Consider the following 19,663-nt stretch of genomic DNA (forward strand, 5'->3'; position numbering starts at 1 on the left):
TAAAGTGGTTATATCTTCAAAGTATCTTTACTCCAGACTACATTTATAGCTAGTCAACACTTCACTGGGTGCACAGAGTGTCCTGGGTCCTTGACCGGACCATGGAGTCCAGTTCCCCAACTTACCTATGACAGTAACCTTGGAAGTGAATAAACAATCTCCAGAAGTCAGCACTTAGCTCAGGTGGCCTTGTAGGTCCTGACAGCAGCGCCCCGCGTGGCCGCTCAGGGTAACAGCGGCTTATACCGAACCCCACGGAGCGGCCCTAGCACCTTGCCCACCGCCCCTGCTGCCAGGCCTGGCGCGCCCTGAGCGCCCTGGCTCCTGCCTTCTGCCCATTCTGATTTCTCTAGTCTTTTCTTCACTCTCCCATGCATTCATTTCTTGCTTCTACAACCTTCCATTTGTCCATTTCTTTAGTCATTTTGAGAGAGGATAGGAACTGTAAGATCTGAGAGAACAGAGGTCTTCTCAAGGAGACCCCAAGGATACTCCTGCAGGGTACTCTCCATGGCCACTCAGCTCTTAGGAATTTCCTAGGACCTGGAAATTTCTGCTTCTGTGAAATCCTGTAGTTCTGTGGGGGCTGCAACAGCTTCTCCCCCTTGATTCAAACTGACCTATGAGAAAGGTATCTGTGGGTTGGAAGCCAGTTGGGGGCATGGCCGTTTTGAATTCTTCTATGCCGTTAGCTCCGCTGGCGGAATAAAAGCCTTTTTCATCTTAAATACCGTGTTTGGGTGCTCTTTCTATCCAGTGGGCCTCATCTTCCTGCAACAATTTCCGTGTTGGGGACATACTGAACACAAGGCCGTGTCTTGGATACTGTGCACACAGGGCTGACAAAGTGACTGACTGACACCCAAGGAAAATACAAATGAATCTCCCTGGGCTCCACTTGAGAGCTGGAGGTGGCCTCCTGTGTTGGGAGTGAGTGGCGGTCGCCCTTCAGGAATGTTAGAGGCGATGGACACTGGCCCGCGCCCGAACGCCTTATTTGGCTGAGTGGGATTGACTTGACCATCTAGACGAGGCAACAGCCTCTTCCCAGACTCCTCCTTCCCAGAGGAGTCTTATCCCTACTCATAAAAGGTAGCAAAAGTCCCCAGTTCCTGACTCAGGATAAGCAAGTGTTTAAAAGCTTGCTAGGTTTAACTGGGGGAAAGAATATTCCGCAAGGTGGTTATTTTAATAGGTTTACCAGTTGGACAGAAGGATGTATGTATAATTGACCCTCTTTTAAAAGTCACTTTCAACAGGTTATTAGGCAAAAAATGATTTATTTTTCAGCCTGTTTCATCAAAGGTCCCACTGGGTACAGCCAGGCTTGGATGGTTTCATCTGTGTAGTCACAGTCATTGCAAATGGGTAGGACAGTGGTGTGGGTAGGTTTCTTTTTAGAAGAAAAGGAGAGGAAATGTTACAGTTCTGTTCTTATGGGAAGGATGTGGACTCTGATGAAGAAGTGAGACTGTGCTTAATTGGAGAGTGTTATATATGTAAGTAAATATATTATATATATATATATATATATATTTTTTTTTTTTTTTTTTGCAGTTTTTGGCCGGGGCTGGGTTTGAACCTGCCACCTCCAGCACATGGGGCCTGCACCCTACTCCTTTGAGCCACAGGTGTTGCCTGGAGAGTGTTATATTTTAAGAAATTATATATAGTATAATATGCTAAAGAATTTATCAAAGGCTTTTAAATTCAAAGAAAAATTGCCATAAAGGGGCAAACTTATTAGCTCCCAAATGCTAGTACTCCACTCAGCACAGCAACCCCTTTAGAAGGGGATTGTAAACTAGGATACAGTTTTTTTTTGGGGGGTGGGGTGGGGGGTTGTATCAGTAAATTTGTTATTAAAAGTGTTTCCTAAAGCCAAGACAATTCTACTGAATAGCTTACCAGTGGGTAACTATTCACAGTTAACATTGCAATTTTTGTGTGTGTGTGGTTTTTTTTGGCCGGGGCTGGGTTTGAACCCACCACCTCCAGCATATGGGACTGGCGCCCTACTCCTTGAGCCACAGGTGCCGCCCCAACATTGCAATTATTAAGAACATCTACTGTGTACAAAGACTGTATTTCGAAATGGCCAGAAGTCACCCTGAGGGCCTACTGGATCCTTAGGTCGATTTGCATAACAGGTTGTCTTCTGGAACACTCAGGATTCCATGTATTGTCATATTCCTCTTGAAATGAGGAAATGGGTTTAGAGAGACTTAAGTTACTTTCTTGAGGTCACCCACAGAGTAGATAGCAGATGCAAGATCTCTATGCAGGTCCCCAAAGCCTTTATTCTAACCACATGGCTACTTTAACAGAGACAAGATTAATAAACAGTCATTGCCCTTGAGTAGTTTCCTCTATTTGAAGGAGATTCTATAAACAGTCTCACATCTGTAACAGTCTATAAAAAAAACTGAAGAAGAGGTACATGTATCTGGGGACATGGGGTCTGACAATTAAGTTTGCAAACTCATCCTAGACAAAGTGCTACATAACCTCATTGCTGAATTATCACTCTGGTCGCCTTTGATGTACTGCCTTTGGGAAGCTCTGCACTAATGCCAGTGCCTCATCCACCCTTCAAAGCAATTTTGAAACTCTTTTCCCAGAATGGCCATCAGAGCTGTGATCATACAAGGAATGACAATTAAGTTTGTTATTGGACAAAGAGGGTCCAGCCATCTGTTACTGTCAGGCAATATGCAGAGATGGGGATAGGTCCACCAAACTTTTTTTGTCAGAAGCCAGCGATTCTGGAGAACAGTGAGAGTAACCAAATTACAGTTTTATACATAAAACTTCAAAGCAAAGACCACATTAACCCTTATTTTAAATAATAATCAGCATAATTCAGTGACCCATTGCAGCATTCCAATTCAAAAGTGAATCTCCTTAGCCAGGCGTTGTGGCAGGCACCTGTAGTCCCAACTACTCGGGAGGCTGACGCAAGAGAATCGCTTAAGCCCAGGAGTTGGAGGTTGCTGTGAGCTGTGTGAGGCCACGGCACTCTACCGAGGGCCATAAAGTGAGACTCTGTCTCTACAAAAAAAAAAAAAAAAAGAAGTGAATCTCCTAAATCAATCCATGTAAACTACTCAAAATGGGCATCTTTAGGGTAGGAGCTAAATTTAAAAAATAGTAAGAATGGGAGACAGGGGGTGAAGGTCAGACAGGACCTAAACTGACCAGCTGACCAGACCACCTGTGCCATGTCTGCCCTAGCCTGTCAGATTCCATCTTATTCTTACTACATGCGCTTTCAAGCTCACAAACTTGCCACCATATGCTTACATTGGCAGCACTGTACAAACAACTCGGTAAGGTTTCATAACCTCAGTATATCAGTGTCTCTCAGATATATTTAGGTCAACGTGTGGCTGTGTCTTGCTGAGAGGCATTCATTATTGTTGTTGGATGTTTTGTGTGTCATGAGACATGTAAAAGGAGAAATAGTTTCAAAAGGGACATATAGGCACCTATAGCTCAGTGGTTAGGGTGCCAGCCACATACACTGGGGCTGGCAGATTTGAACCCAGCCTGGACCTGCTAAACAACAATAACAACAACAAAAAAAATAGCTGGGCATTGGGGCAGGTACCTATAGTCCCAGCTACTTGGGAGGCTGAGGCAAGAGAATCACTTAAGCCCAGGAGATTGAAGTTGCTATGAGCTGTGACTCCACGGCACTCTACCAAGGGCGACATAGTGAGACTCTGTTTCAAAAAAGGGTGGGGGGACATTTCGGAACCTCAACCTTTAATATGCACATGAATCATCAGAGGATTTTCCTGAAGCAGACTGATTTAGTATGACTTGAGTTTCTACACTATAACAGGAAGATGCTACTGCTGGTTCATACACAGCTCTTTAAACAGTGGCATACCAATGGGGGGGGTGGGGAGTGAGAGGGGATGGTGTCATTGAGGGGCTGCCCCCACCGACTGTTTGTCTTCACATACTCAGTTGTCCACCTTAACCAGATGTGTGAACACTGCTTCTGTGGGGTTTGTTCCAGGTTGGTATGGGACTGTTTAAGCAGCAAGGGTCTAAGAAATATTGAACTGAGAGCTTGTGGAAATGGGGGCAGAGCAGACGGGAGAGGGGTGAGAGCAGAAGATAATTGCCGTCAGATGCGTAAGGAGTTTTGACACCACACAGACTGAGAGATGTGAGCTATGGTTCCCTAATCTAACCCTTCACAATTAGTAAGTTTAGTTCATGGTAGGTATTATGTTTTTGACTTTCATTTGTTTATCATTTGTTTATGTTAAAGGTCCCAGCTCATTCATCACTGGGCAGCAGTGGGCCTTGTTTGTGCTGTGAGTTGTTCCCTTCAAACATCTATCTTCTTTATGTCATAGTATAAAAAGTTTTGTGCCTCAACTCAAATTTGTAATGGCCAACAAATAACACAAGAATCTTTTGCTTAATCATGTATTATAACATGGCATTTAAAATTTACAAGCCAGAGGTCTTGAATTTCTCTAGCAGGTTACCTTCATGCAAAAGTTTCACTAATTTACAGTGTTAAAAGGGAAATTTTTTAGGCAGTCTAGAAAATGTGAGACAGACTGACAATAAGAAAGCAATGATTATCTGGGATAGGCAGACAAAAAAAGTATTTGTTGTGAAGCGTAGTGGAGCGAGAACAGAATAAAATAGGAGAAAAATAATGCCCTTTATTTACCTACTTTCACATCCTTTCCACCTTGGGGGATGTGCATGTGGTTTTTGTACATTGCAGATGTTAATTCCTTGCCAGTTTTAAACACTATAAGTGTCTTCCTCATTTACCTCTTACCTTTGTTCATGGTACTCTTCCTTGGATGCAAGTCCTAAATATTGAATTATAAAATCAAAATTAAGGATATTAATCCTTATAGTTTGTGGGGGATTTTTATCTTTTAAAAAAAGTCTTTCTGTACCCTTAAGTCACTAATATTCTTTAATACTTCATATTTCAGTTTTTTCTATCACCTTAAATTCCACTGTACTTCAACTTTACATAAGGCAGGAGACATGGCTGCAACCTAGTTTTTCTACATGAAGTAAGCCAGCTTTCAGCAAGCTATCTTGAAGATCAGAAATTGGCTCTTTTTTTTTTTTGTCCTATAAAAATCCAGTAAATATTTTAGAGTTTGTGGATTATACTGTCTCCTTGGCAGCTACTCGACTTTATAATATATTATCACAGACAATAAGTAAACAAGGAAGTGACTGTGTTTCATGTCTTGTGAAATATTCTTATTTTCATTTAAAAAAAATAGACTTTATTTTTTAGAGGAATTTCAATTTTCAGTTTACAGCAAAAGTGAGCAGAAGGTACAGTTCCCAAATATTCCTTGCCTCAACCCAAGTATAGCCTTCCCACTAGTAACATCCCACACCAGAATACCACGTTCATTATAATCAATGAATCTACATTGACCAATCATTATGCAAAGTCCATACTTTACAGTAGGGTAGTACAGCCTGTGAGTTTTGACAAATGCATAATGACATGTATCTAACACTGTAATATCATAAAGAATAGTTTCACTGCCTGCTGTGGAATGAATGTTTGTGTCCCCCAGAATTCATATGTTGAAGCCTAACTCCCCAGTGTGATGATATTTGGAGATGGGACATTTGGGAGCTAATTAGGTCTTAAGAATGAAGCCTTCTTGAATGCCATTAGTGCCCATATAAGAAAAGGTAGGCGCTGGGCGGCGCCTGTGGCTCAGTTGGTAAGGCGCCGGCCCCATATACCAAGGGTGGCAGGTTCAAACCTGGCCCCAGCCAAACTGCAACCAAAAAATATCCGGGCGTTGTGGCGGGCGCCTTAGTCCCAGCTACTTGGGAGGCTGAGGCAAGAGAATCACTTAAGCCCAGGAGTTGGAGGTTGCTGTGAGCTGTGTGAGGCCACGGCACTCTACCAAGGGCCATAAAGTGAGACTCTGTCTCTACAAAAAAAAGAAAAGGTAGGTGTTTAATGTTTAGATAGTCTTTAATGTTTAGATAGTCTTTTAAAAGGATGCAGTAATTATATTGTAAGTTCTCAAGCAAAGGCAGCCTACTGCAAGGACCTTCTTTGCTGCCAGTTAACACAAGCTGTTTCAAGTTAGAAAACTGAATTGCAGCTCTGAATACTGTAGAATGCACTTTGCTCAGTAAGACTTGCATTGTTGCAATATTTGATTATCCATTTGGTCGTTACAGAAAAGAAGTCTTAACTGTAATTGATGGTTGTTGCAGTAATAGTATATTGCCTGTATTTCTACCTCTGGTAATGGGCTTTATGAGCCAGATTTTAGTATCCTTGAGCCTGGACAAGTGCACAAGTCTTTTTAAAAAGAAACATGGTTTACTTGTACACAACTGATCAGTTTTGAGAGATCGTTAATGCCCTTGAAGTGGTTTTTGTGAGTGTGAAACAAATGGTGAGAATTTAAAATTGGTCCCTCTTATTATAGTACTGAAATTAAGTCTAATTAATCTATCAAGTCATGTTCATGCCCTGATTTTATACACTTGCATCTATCAATAAACATTGTAATACTTGGAAAAGAAAAAGAAAAGGAGAGAAATCATCAAGACAGCTGCCTGGAGACCAGGAATAGAACCTTACCAGATGCTGGCTCTGCCGTCATCTTGATCTGGGAGTCTCTAGCTTCCAGAACTGTGAGAAATAAATTTCTGTTGTTTAAGCCACCCAGTCCATAGTACTCTGTAACAGCAGCCCATACTGATAAAAACACTGCACTTATGATCCTCTGAGCTCCCTCTAGTCATCTCTCCCCACTGCCTCTGGCAACCAGTGATCTTTTTACTGTCTCCTCAGTTGTTCCTTTCCCAGATGTCGTATAGTCAGAATCATACAGCATACAGCCTGTTCAGATTGGCTCTTTCCTTAGCAATATGCATGTAAGCTACTTCTTTGTCTTTATGTGACTTGATAGCCCTTTTTAGCATGGAATACTTGTCCATTGCATGGATATACCACAATGTATTTATCTATTCATATGCTGAAGGGCATCCGATTGATTCTAAGTTTCAGTAATTATAAATAAACATCTATGGTGTGGCACTGTTGCTCAGTGGTTAGGGTGCTGGCCACATGCACTGGGGCTGGTGGGTTCGAACCCAGCCCAGGTCTGCTAAACAACAATGATGACATCAACAGAATAGCTTGGCACTGTGGCAGGTGCCATAGTCCCAGCTACTTGGGAGGCTGAGGGAAGAAAATCGCTTAAGTTCAAGAGTTTGAGGTTGCTGTGAGCTGTGACGCCACAGCACTCTACCAAGGGTGACATAGTGAGACTCTGTCTCAAAAAATATATATATAAAATAAATAAACAAACATACATCTATGTTCAGGTTTGTGTGTAGACATAAGTTCTCAATTCCTCTGGATAAATACCAAAGACTGCAATTGCTGGGTTGTGTGGTAAGAGCATAGTTTTGTAAGAAATTGCTTAACCACCTTCCACAGGGACAGAATCATTTTGCATTCCCTCTGGCAGTGAATGAGAGTTCCTGTCACTACATCCTCACAACCATTTGGAATTTTCAGAGTTTGGGTTTTGGCCATTCTAATAGATGTGTAATGGTATCTTGTTTTAACTTGTAATGTGATGTTGATAATCATTTCATACGCTTACTTGTTGATCTGTGTGTCTCCTTTAGCCAAGTATCTCTTCAGGCCTTTTGCTCTTTTTTTTGAGACAGAGTTTCACTCTGTTGCCCTGGGGTAGATTGCAGTGGTATCATAGCTCACAGCAACCTCAAACTCTTGGGCTCAGGAGTTCCTCTTGCCTCAGACTCCTGAGTAGCTGAGACTACAGGTGCCTGCCACAATGCCAGGCTAATTTTTCTATTTTTAGTAGAGTCGGGGCCTTTTTTTTTTTTTTATTGTTGGGGATTCATTGAGGGTACAATAAGCCAGGTTACACTGATTGCAATTGTTAGGTAAAGTCCCTCTTGCAATCATGTCTTGCCCCCATAAAGTGTGACACACACCAAGGCCCCACCCCCCTCCCTCTATCCCTCTTTCTGCTTCCCCCCCCATAACCTTAATTGTCATTAATTGTCCTCATATCAAAATTGAGTACGTAGGATTCATGCTTCTCCATACTTGTGATGCTTTACTAAGAATAATGTCTTCCACTTCCATCCAGGTTAATACGAAGGATGTAAAGTCTCCATTTTTTTTTAATGGCTGAATAGTATTCCATGGTATACATATACCACAGCTTGTTAATCCATTCCTGGGTTGGTGGGCATTTAGGCTGTTTCCACATTTTGGCGACGGTAAATTAAGTTGCAATAAACAGTCTAGTACAAGTGTCCTTATGATAAAAGGATTTTTTTTCCTTCTGGGTAGAAAGAATCAACATTGTTAAAATGTCTATACTTCCCAAAGCAATCTACCTATTCAATGCCATTCCTATCAAAATACCAACATCGTACTTTCAGGATTGGGAAAAAATGATTCTGCGTTTTGTATGGAACTGGAAAAAACCCCGTATAGCTAAGGCAGTTCTTAGTAATAAAAATAAAGCTGGGGGCATCAGCATACCAGATTTTAGTCTGTACTACAAAGCCATAGTGCTCAAGACAGCATGGTACTGGCACAAAAACAGAGACATAGACACTTGGAATCGAATTGAACACCAAGAAATGAAACTAACATCTTACAACCACCTAATCTTCGATAAACCAAACAAGAACATACCTTGGGGGAAAGACTCCCTATTCAATAAATGGTGTTGGGAGAACTGGATATCCACATGTAAAAGACTGAAACTGGACCCACACCTTTCCCCACTCACAAAAATTGATTCAAGATGGATAAAGGACTTAAATTTAAGGCATGAAACAATAAAAATCCTCCAAGAAAGCATAGGAAAAACACTGGAAGATATTGGCCTGGGGAAAGACTTCATGAAGAAGACTGCCATGGCAATTGCAACAACAACAAAAATAAACAAATGGGACTTCATTAAACTGAAAAGCTTCTGTACAGCTAAGGAGACAACAACCAAAGCAAAGAGACAACCTACACAATGGGAAAGGATATTTGCATATTTTCAATCAGACAAAAGCTTGATAACTAGGATCTATAGAGAATTCAAATTAATCCACATGAAAAAAGCCAACAATCCCATATATCAATGGGCAAGAGACATGAATAGAACTTTCTCTAAAGACGACAGACAAATGGCTAACAAACACATGAAAAAATCATCATCTCTATATATTAGAGAAATGCAAATCAAAACAACCCTGAGATATCATCTAACCCCAGTGAGAATGGCCCACATCACAAAATCTCAAAACTGCAGATGCTGGCGTGGATGTGGAGAGAAGGGAACACTTTTACACTGCTGGTGGGACTGCAAACTAGTACAACCTTTCTGGAAGGAAGTATGGAGAAACCTCAAAGCACTCAAGCTAGACCTCCCATTTGATCCTGCAATCCCATTACTGGGCATCTACCCAGAAGGAGTCGGGGCCTTGATCTTGCTCAGGCCGGACTCAAACTCCTGAGCTTAGGGATCTACCTGCCTCAGACTCCCAAAGTGTTTACCGGTGTGAGCCACCACAGTGGGCTTCTTTTGCTCATTTTTTAATGAGGTTTTCATTTGCTTATTGTTGAGTTTTTTGTTTTTGTTTTTTTTTTTGGCCTGGGCTGGGTTTGAACCAGCCACCTCCGGCATATGGGGCCAGTGCCCTACTCCTTTGAGCCATAGGCACTGCCCTCTTATTGTTGAGTTTTAAGAGTTCTTTTCATATTTTGGATCAGTACTCCATCAGCTATGTCCTTTGCAAATATTTTTCTCCAGTCTGTGTCTTTTCTTCTCTTTCTCCTGATGATGTTTTTGCAGAGCAGAAGTTTTAATTTTAATTTAGTGTAATTTGTCAATTATTTCTTCCATGGATTGTGCCTTAAGCACTGTATTTTAAAAGTCATTTCCAAACCCAAGGTCATATAGATTTTTCCCATGTTATTATCTAGGAGTTTTATACTTTTGCATTTGACATTTACATTTATGACACATTTTGAGTTAATATTTATGAAGGGCGCAAGCTTTGTGTCTGGATTCATGTTTTCTCGTGTGGATGGCCAGTTACTCCAGACCCCCTGGTTAAAAAGACTATCTTCTCCATTGTATTGTCTTTGCTCCTTTATCAAAGATCAGTGGACACTATTCACGTGGGTGAATTTCCGGGCTGTTACATTGGTTTACTTATCTATTCTTTCACAGACCACACTGTCTCCTTTACTGGCACTTCATAGTAAGTTAGTCCTGACTTTGGGAGTGTCAGTTTGACTTTGTTCTTCTTCTTCAATATTATATTGCTTATTCTGGAGTCTTTTGCCTCTCCATGTAGACTTTAGAATCAGTTGGTAAATATCCCCAAATAACAGATTTTAGTTGGGAGTCTTTTGAATCTAGAGATTGAGTTGGGAAGAACTGACATCTTAACCATCTCGAACCCTCTCTTGCAAGTGCATGGAATATCTCTCTACTTATTTAGTTCTTTGATTATTTTATCTGACTTTTGTAGTTTTACACATATAGATCTTCTACATAGTCTATGAAACGTTTAGCTAGGCATTTCATTGTGGGGGGTTACTAATTTAAAGGGTATTATTTTTAATTTCAAATGCTGATTGCTTCTTGCTATTTGGCTGACTTTTGTGTATTAAACTTGTATCCTATAATCTTGTTATAAGTGCTTATTAGTTCCAGGAGTTGTTTTTTTAATTCTTTCAGACTTCCTATATAGACAATCATGTCCTCTTCCTATAAAGACAGTTTTGTTTCCTCTTTCCCAAATTGTATAACTTTCATTTCCTTTTCTTATTTCATTGCATTAGCTAGGACTTCCAGGACGATGTTGACAAGGAGAGATGGGAGGGCAGACCCTTGCCCTCCTTCCTGATCTTAACAGGAAAGTTTCTTAAGTTTCTCACCATAAGTACCATGTGAACTGTAGGGTTTTGTTCTTTACCAGGTTGAAGCAGTTCCCTTCTATTCTTAGTTGGCTGAGAGCTTTTCTCATGAATGGATGTTGGATTTCTTTTTTTCAAATGCTTTTATTGCATCTACTGATAGGATCGTGTGTTGTTTTCCTTCAGCCTGTTGATGTGGTAGATGAAATTAATTGTTCTTGGAATGTTCGACCAGCCTTAATAACTTCAATAAGTCCCCTGGTTGTAGTGCATAATTCTTTTTGTACATTGTTAGATTTGATTTGCTAATATGTTTGTTGAGGACTATTTGCAGCTATGTTCATGAGAGATGTTGCTTTATAGTTTTCTTTTCTTGTAATGCCTTTGTCTCGTTTTAGTATTAGGGTAATGCTGACCTCAAGAATGAGTTAGGAAGTATTCCCTCTGATGCTTCTGGAAGAAATTATAGAGAACTGGTATAATTTCTTCCTTAAATGTTTAGTAGAATTAACCCATGAACCCATATAAGCCTGGTGTTTTCTTTTTTGGAAGTTTTCTTTCTTTCTTTTTTTTTTTTTTTAAGAGACAGAGTCTCACTTTGTTGCCCTCAGTAGAGTGCTGTGGCATCACAGCTCACAGCAACCTCCAACTCCTGGGCTTAGGTGATTCTCTTGCCTCAGCCTCCTGAGTATCTGGGCCTACAGGCACCCGCCACAACATCTGCCTATTTTTTCTTTTGTTGTTGTTGTTGTAGTTTGGCTGAGGCCGGTTTTGAACCCACCACCCTTGGTATATGGGGCTGGCTCTCTACTTGCTGAGCCACAGGTGCCACCCAGAAAGTTATTCTTTATTGATTCCATTTCTTTATAGATACAGGCCCATTCAGACTGCTGATTTCTTCTTATGGGAGTTTTAGGAATTGTACCTTTGAAGGAATTGGCCCATTTCATCTACAATTTCAAATTTGTGGGCATAGTATTATTCATAATAGTCTTTTATGATCCTTTTGATGCCCATGAGATCTGTACTGATGTTCCTACTTTCATTTTTAATAATAGTGATTTGTATCTTCTTTTTTCTTAATTAGCTTGATTAGTGGCTTATTGATTTTACTGATCTTGTCAAAGAACAAGCTTTTGGTTGTGTTAATTCTATTGATCTCCCATTTTCAATTTCATTCATTTTTGCTGTAGTTTTCTTTTTCTTTTCTTTTTTTTTTCCTTTTTGCTTACTTTGGACTTTATTTACTTTCCTTTTTTCAGTTTTTGAAGGCAGAAGCTTGGAGGATTGATTTTTAGATCTTTTTTCTTTTCTAATATATTCATTTAATGCTATAAAGTTCCTGCTAGGCACTGCTTTGACTGCATCCTACAATTTTTGATCAGTTATATTTTCATTTTTTAGTTCAAAATAATTTTTAATTTCCCTTGAGTTTTTTTTTGTTGACTCACACGTTATTTAGGTTTTGTTTTTCTTACCATTTTGAAATATTAAAACCATTCTTAGCTGAAGGGCTAGGCTAGATTTAGCCCAGAAGCTATAGTTTGCCAATCCTGTTTTAAAGTCTATTCTTTCCTCCTTGTTTTATGGTGACATAACAAGTTCACAAATACACATATCTGAGTATATTTCTGAGCTGTACATTCCATGCATTGGTCTCTTTGGCTTTTTTTTTATTAATATCATATTGGTATCATTTACATGTTTTATTCTCCTTTGAGTTTGTAGGATAGCTTAATATTGGGTAAGGTGACTCTCTCCTTTTTGTCCTTTCTTTGCAAATTTGATTTGGCCATTCATGGGACCTTTTCCCTCATAGGAATTTTAGAATTAATTTTTTGCGCCTGTGGCTCAGTGAGTAGGGCGCCGGCCCCATGTACTGAGGGTGGCGGGTTCAAACCCAGCTCCGGCTGAACTGCAACCAAAAAATAGCCAGATGTTGTGGCGGGCGCCTGTAGTCCCAGCTGCTCAGTAGGCTGAGGCAGGAGAACAGCGAAAGCCCAAGAGCTGGAGGTTGCTGTGAGTCCTGTGATGTCATGGCACTCTACCGAGGGTGGTTAAGTGAGACTCTGTCTCTACAAAAAAAAAAAAAAAAAGAATAAATAAATAAATAATAATTTTTTGAACTTCATAAAAAGCTTCCAGAAGTTTTATAGCTATTAGGTTGAATTGATAGATTAATTTAAAGAGCATTGAATCTTTACTGTTCAGTTATCCCCATCCATAAATATATTATCTCTGCAATTATTCACGTTTTTTTATGTAAGGGACATTTTCTCTGGGAAGTTCTCATGCTTTCTGCCTTAGGATAATTACCGGATAATTTATAATTTGGTTTCTACTATAAATGTTATTTTATTTCTGTTAATTTTCTAGGTGATTACCAGTAGTGGAGTAGAAGCCTGGAGAGTTTTAAAGTTGATCTTTGCACTCAGCAACCTTGTTAAATCTTCTAGTAAGTTTTGAGAATTTGGTGATTCTATTAGACTTTCTACCCAGTTTCCCCGAAAATAAGACCTACTTACAGGAAAGATAAGACGTCCCCTGAAAATAAGACCTAGCACATCTTGGGAGCGCACCTTAAAATAAGACACTGTCTTATTTTTGGGAAAACAGGGTACGTAGATCATCATATCTGCAAATAATGAGAGTTTTATCTTTTTTTCTTCTCATCCATATACCTCTCCATTCATATGTATTAATTTAGTTTGAAAATGGTGTTCTGGGACAATAGAGATTAAAAATCAATATGTATTTGATATTTTAATGCTTTATTAAATAAAGGAGAAAATGGCACCTGAATTATTTAAAGAAAATGTGGCATCAGTAAAATGAAATTCTACCTACTGATGATTTTAACACACAACACAAATCCTAAAATATCCAAGTTGACTTCCATAAATCCATTTACTAGGGAATGTGGTTTCTCTCTTGATTAACAGAAGGTGGGTGTGAATCCTGAGTCCTATAGAGATTTCCTCATTTGTAGCCCCCAACAAAGGGATTTGCTCCTAGGCCATGGAACCACCACAAACCACTTTAAGCTGAATTACCCTGTGTACCTGCTGAAAATGCAAATTCCTGGCCTCCATCTAGGACTTCATAAATGAGAATTCTGCTTAGGCTTTGATAATGTACTGTTTTGAAAAAGAAAGAAGAAGAAGAATCTCTGGTAGGATTACCTTGACATCCACAATTTTAACAAAATCCCCCAGTGATTCTTACGCCCACAAACTTGAAAATCATTATAGTGGAAAGAGGGGACAAAGAATCTGACCTTCAGAGAAAGGGGTATCACCAACAAAAAAATCCCACCCTGATCTCTTGGGCTAGGGAGACTAGAAGCCCAGGAGAAAGCAGTAACTTCCATTTCCCTGTTCCTTCTTCCAACTACCTTGACATTCTCTATGGTTATACATACATGTTAGGGGAACTCTGAAATGACTGGCCTATAATTTATCTGCCTACCCAGATGGAGCCATTGTACTGGTTTGGGGACAGTTCAGAAAAGTTAGTTGATGCTGTTTCTTTCAGGAAATAGTAGAACTATTCTCTCATGGGTATCAGTACTAAAAATTAGAACTTGGAATTTATCAGGATAAGAAAGCTAGGAGAATCAGGAGACAGGAAGGCGCCAAGTCACTGGCTGCAATTCCACAGAAGAAGCATAATGACTTCAGAGCAAAGCCAAAACCCTAGGTCAGTCGTTTTATGTTTCCATTGACGTATTAGTGTTAGTATAAAAATATCACAAAGAGTAAAGAACAGGATTTATCAGATACACATAATTTCAAAATTACACTGGATTCTACTAAATTCTATAAATGATAGTTACAGAAATACTAACAGGAAGCCCTTCCCAAAACGCGCCTAAACATTTAGATTTTTGATATTTTAAAAGCCATAATAATACTACAAAATAGTTTATACCTATTATGAAACCTCACATTTCAACACCTGGCATCTTTATTATCATGGTCACTATGATTAAATATAGGATTTCAGTGTCTCAGGGCTATGTTCATTTAGACATTAAGACAAAATCAGAAACTTAGAAGTCAGTTTCCTTTTAAAAAAAAAAAGTGTGCTTTAAGAAGAACTTTATTGAACATCATTGAATTTATTACTATTTGAATAGTACACAAAACAGATGTTCGTGCAGTGAAAATCCCTGCAGTGATCAATCAGTAGTCTGCAAGAGTAGAGACTCTTGGTATCTTTTTAAGGCATACATTCCTCACTTATTTTTAAACTTTGAGCATACTTGTTTTCCAGAATATTTTTAATATTTTTCCAGAACACCAAGTGTACCCATGAAAGGCACAGTCCATCGTAAGTTTCACATGTTGCTCGGGTACTAATGAAATAATCACTTTTGGATCAAATAAGATTTGGGTATGTGTTTTGATTTTCATCAGTGTATAAGATGCTCTTCCAACTTTGTACGTTAACACTGAGGAGGAGAGAAAATTTGTACATGAACTTTGAAAAACCTGATTCTCTTCAGAACTAAAAGCAGATTCAAATAACAGTCCTTCAGAACCCAATGCAGTCATGTGCCACATGGGACATTTTGGTCAATGATGGACCACATGTACAACAGTGGTCCTCTAAGAATGTAATACGATATTTTTACTGTCCCTTCCTTATGTTTAGATACACAAGTACTTACGGCTGTGTTACAACTACTTACAGTATTCATTACAGTCACATGCCGTGCAGATTGGTAGGCGCGTGTAAGCTATAGCATCTCGGTTGGTGTTAAGTACACTCTGTGATGGTCACACAACTGTGAAATGACCTAACCACACAGGTCTTCAAAGCAAATCTCTCATTAGGTGTGCATAACTGTGTTGCACTGTTATCTGGTGATGGTTGTTTCTGATTCTGCCTATTAAGAGAAGATTTTAAAATGCAGTGATTCCTGGTCATACAGTAGCTGTCCCCACTCTCTCAGGGTGCACCACTGAGAGAAGAAACTGTCAAACCAGGGATTGTTTTCCATGAACAACACAATCCCCACAGTCAGAACAGCTAGAAACAAGAACAGAAGAGTTAAAGAGAGGCACAGAGAGCACATTCTAAAACTATGGCAAAATAAACAAGAAAGAATAATAATCCAACAGTTTCCTTCATCAGTTTTTTAAAACAAGTCCAGCATAAAACTGCAAAGACATTAAATATTGCTTTTAAAAATATAAAAGTTATGTAGTCCTTGGTGAATTATGGCTATCAATTAGTCTTCAAACATACGGTACCTGATCTCAAAATATTCATGTAGTTTTTTTCAACTCTGTGACACATTATATTTTCCTCTTAATCACAGATAAACCTGATAGTTACTTTTTACAACAGCAGAATAAAGATAATGGAGGCTCATCATCTAATCTGTATTTTCCGGAGTTAGGCAGATCTTTACACTCTGATATAAATGTACGAAGTTCAGTCTCTGGGAAGCCATCTTGTTGGTAATGCTGTATAGAAGAGTTTGAAAAACCCTCATTAATAAGCCCCTTGCATGGAATATTATGCAGCCTGAAAGAAAGATGGAGACTTTACCTCTTTCATGTTTACATGGATGGAGCTGGAACATATTCTTCTTAGTAAAGTATCTCAAGAATGGAAGAAAAAGTATCCAATGTACTCAGCCCTACTATGAAACTAATTTATGGCTTTCACATGAAAGCTGTAACCCAGTTATAACCTAAAAATAGGGGAAGGGGGAAAGGGAGGGGAGGGAGGGGGGAGGTGGGCGGAGGGAGGCTGATTGGTGGGATTACACCTGCGGTGCATCTTACGAGGGTACATGTGAAACTTAGTAAATGTAGAATATAATTGTCTTGACACAATAACTAAGAAAATGCCAGGAAGGCTATGTTAACTAGAAAAATAAATAAATAAATAAGCCCCTTGGAAACAGCTTTATTACAAATTCAAAATGGATCATTTATCAAGGGACAGGATTTTTTTAGAGGGATAGTTTCTGCACTTCCCAGCACTTGCAGGGAGATGTAGCATCTAGAGTGACTCTTAGGTTTGGCCGAAGTAAAGTAGGCCTAGGATTCTGAAGTAGACCCTATGTTCTTGATCTACTTCAGCCCATAATGGGCATGTTGGGTCTGAGTGTGGATCCTCCTTGTAGGGAGAAGTGAGTCAGCCCCATCCCAAGTCTGAGAATCTCTGTCACAACTCTGCCCTGCAGGTTCATGACCGTCAGGTCCGTGTGAAGCAGACATCCAGGTGGAACCTGGTTCAGGCCACAAGAGGCCCGAGTGATGGGGATTAACAGGGTGCTGTTGAGCACTGACGGGGGCACACCCCTAGGCTTCCCAGAAAGCTATCTCAGGTGTCTGGGCAAAGATCTGAACGCTATAAGGGGATTTTCCGACCTTCACACCCTTTTAGAGTCACCCTTCCAAGCACATAGATTTGTTTCAAGACATCATATTTATATCAATTTGGGGTCTAAGATCTCTTGGATTTTCTCTGACCAAAAATTTCGGAGGAGAACTAATTTAGCTTGCCCATTTGGCAAGTACTCTGAGCCCATGAAAAGAGGTTAGCATCCAAAATATGAGTTTCAGGCCAGGTGCATGGCTCTTGCCTGTAATCCTAGCACTCTGGGAGGCCAAGAACTTGCCTGAGTTCATGGGTTTGAGGCCAGCCTGAGCTCAAGCAAGAGCCTGTCTCTATAAATAGCCAGGTGTTGTGGCAGGCACCTGTAGTCTCAGCTACTTGGAAGGCTGAGGCAAGAGAATCACTTCAGCCCAAGAGTTTGAAGTTGCCATGAGCTATGATGCCATAGCACTCTACTGAGGGCGACAAAGTGAAACTCTCAAAAAAATAATAACAAAAATAAATAAATAAAATAATGAGTGTCAGACCCATGTCATCAAAAGTTAAAAAACCTATGTTACTCAGAGACTTCTAATGTTACCCTTAAATAACATCCAGTTCCCTACATGCAGAGTTGAAAGTAGTGAACTTTTAGAGTACCTTTGGGAGGGATTTGGATAGTTACAACTGAATTCTTTCTTTCCCAGTTGCTTTGGTGACCCTAAGCACACATCTCATCTTCTACAGAGAGAGCAAGGAGGATACTTTGTCCCCGAAATCTCACTAATAATGAAGTCATAGCCCTGGCTTCAGGAGCGAGATATTCATAATGATCAGCTCCAAACCAAGGCATTCTCTTTATCCCTGGGGGCAACCACATGACATCATGCTTCCTAACCCCTCAAACCCAGAAACAAAAGTCCCGGGGTGGAAGTGTCAATAGTACACCTAATAGTATAAGGTTATTAGAAATTTAAATAGACATGGATGTTTAATCTTCCTTTCCATATTTCAAGGGGCTCAAACTGATTTTTAAAATATTTCACACAAATGATGATAGTTTTTCAAATCCGGTTTCTGACTGTGTAAAGCATACCTGTTAGTACTGGACCCATCAAGCCCCCTGCTATTCAGGAGGCCAGACTGGACAGGCGCCATCAGGCCCCAAGACTGTGCCAAGAGACAGCACCCTTCAGAGGAAGGGGATAATTTTTCTTCACGAAAATTAGATTTTTGAAGTTCCCCACAAATTTTTGGCTTTCTGAAAATGCCATCTGTTTTATTCACCCAATATCTACTAACTCTTAAAATTCTAATTAAAAAAAAAAAAGGTTAGAAAGCTTGCTTGAAAAAGCATAATTACTTAAAGATAAGACTTTCGACATTCTAAAAGTTCTATTTTCTCCTCCATTTCTGTTTCTCAATCTCTAAAGTTGAGGTGCTTTTCTCTAGCATAAAGAAATTAACATCTTGTCAACTACCTTTCCCACTTAGGTACTAAATTTTATTGCTATTATACAATTTCTAAATGAATGCTGTTGGGTATGGCTCTTTACAAACTTACCTTGATCGTTTCATATGTATCAGTGATCAGTGCTATAAAAAGACTTAAAATCATATATATAAAGAGGCTGATGAAGGAGTAGAGATAAATTCTGCTAAACAGCCAGACCAAGTAACTTTTCTGCTGCATTTTTGCAAATGTGGCAAACATATCATCTCCATTTATTAGGGAAAAAAGGCATTCAGAGACCATGTTCAGAGAACGAAACTGGAAAAAGAAAAGAAAAAAGTTTGTTTTATTCCATACCTCTTCCCATCAAAGACCTTGTTCACGATATCATATTCAACAAATGGACCAGATAGCCCCAGTTACCTTTTCAAACCAATAACCCAAGGTAAATACACACATCCACTCTGTGGTATATATAACACGCACAAGCCTTCATCTCTCTCTGGGTACTCCTCCTCATAGTTGGAGCAACCTGAATCAAATGCACAAGGGGCTGGACTGCAGCCTTCTCTTTAAGCCTTATCCTTACCGCTCCTTTACTTCCACAAAAAGACAACCACAGAACGCTTCTACAGAAAGGCCCAGGTCCCAACCATGCATGCTCAGGCATTCCATTTTAAGATTCATTCCACTTATGGTAACAGCATAATATTCAAGACTATATTATATAACTCTGATAACAAGGCGTTCAAATATTTTTACAAATTTCTCCCTATACTACTTTTTGTATAAAGTCCCATTTTGGGAAGGCTTACCTAAATGGCCCGCTCTCATATATATTGATGAATCAAACTGATCAAACTTGGCTTCACTGGTGGCAAAGGGACTTAATAATCTGACATATTGCAAAAAAGAATTTGAGG

The 19,663-nt window shown here is 39.6% G+C and overlaps 2 protein-coding genes across 7 annotated transcripts in view; both read right to left on the reverse strand.

The window, feature by feature from the left end:
* Positions 1-14,231: 14,231 nt before the first annotated feature.
* MCOLN3 (mucolipin TRP cation channel 3) overlaps positions 14,232-19,663 on the reverse strand; it is a 33,040-nt gene continuing 27,608 nt past the window's right edge. For all 6 annotated transcript variants that reach the window (XM_053591204.1, XM_053591203.1, XM_053591200.1 and 3 more), the window contains 2 exons: positions 18,852-19,058; positions 14,232-16,425 (listed from right to left, as the gene is read on the reverse strand). In XM_053591204.1, the coding sequence (XP_053447179.1) occupies positions 16,291-16,425; positions 18,852-19,058 (342 nt within the window). In that variant the 3' untranslated portion in view covers positions 14,232-16,290. The remainder of the gene's footprint in view (positions 16,426-18,851; positions 19,059-19,663) is intronic.
* Positions 18,963-19,663, reverse strand: part of BCL10 (BCL10 immune signaling adaptor) — a 238,928-nt gene continuing 238,227 nt past the window's right edge. The window contains exon 4 of the transcript XR_008380127.1: positions 18,963-18,974. The gene's annotated coding sequence lies outside the window, so the exon portion shown is untranslated. The remainder of the gene's footprint in view (positions 18,975-19,663) is intronic.

The sequence above is a fragment of the Nycticebus coucang genome, chromosome 5, assembly GCF_027406575.1.
Source record: "Nycticebus coucang isolate mNycCou1 chromosome 5, mNycCou1.pri, whole genome shotgun sequence".
In the NCBI taxonomy this organism is placed as follows: domain Eukaryota; kingdom Metazoa; phylum Chordata; class Mammalia; order Primates; family Lorisidae; genus Nycticebus; species Nycticebus coucang.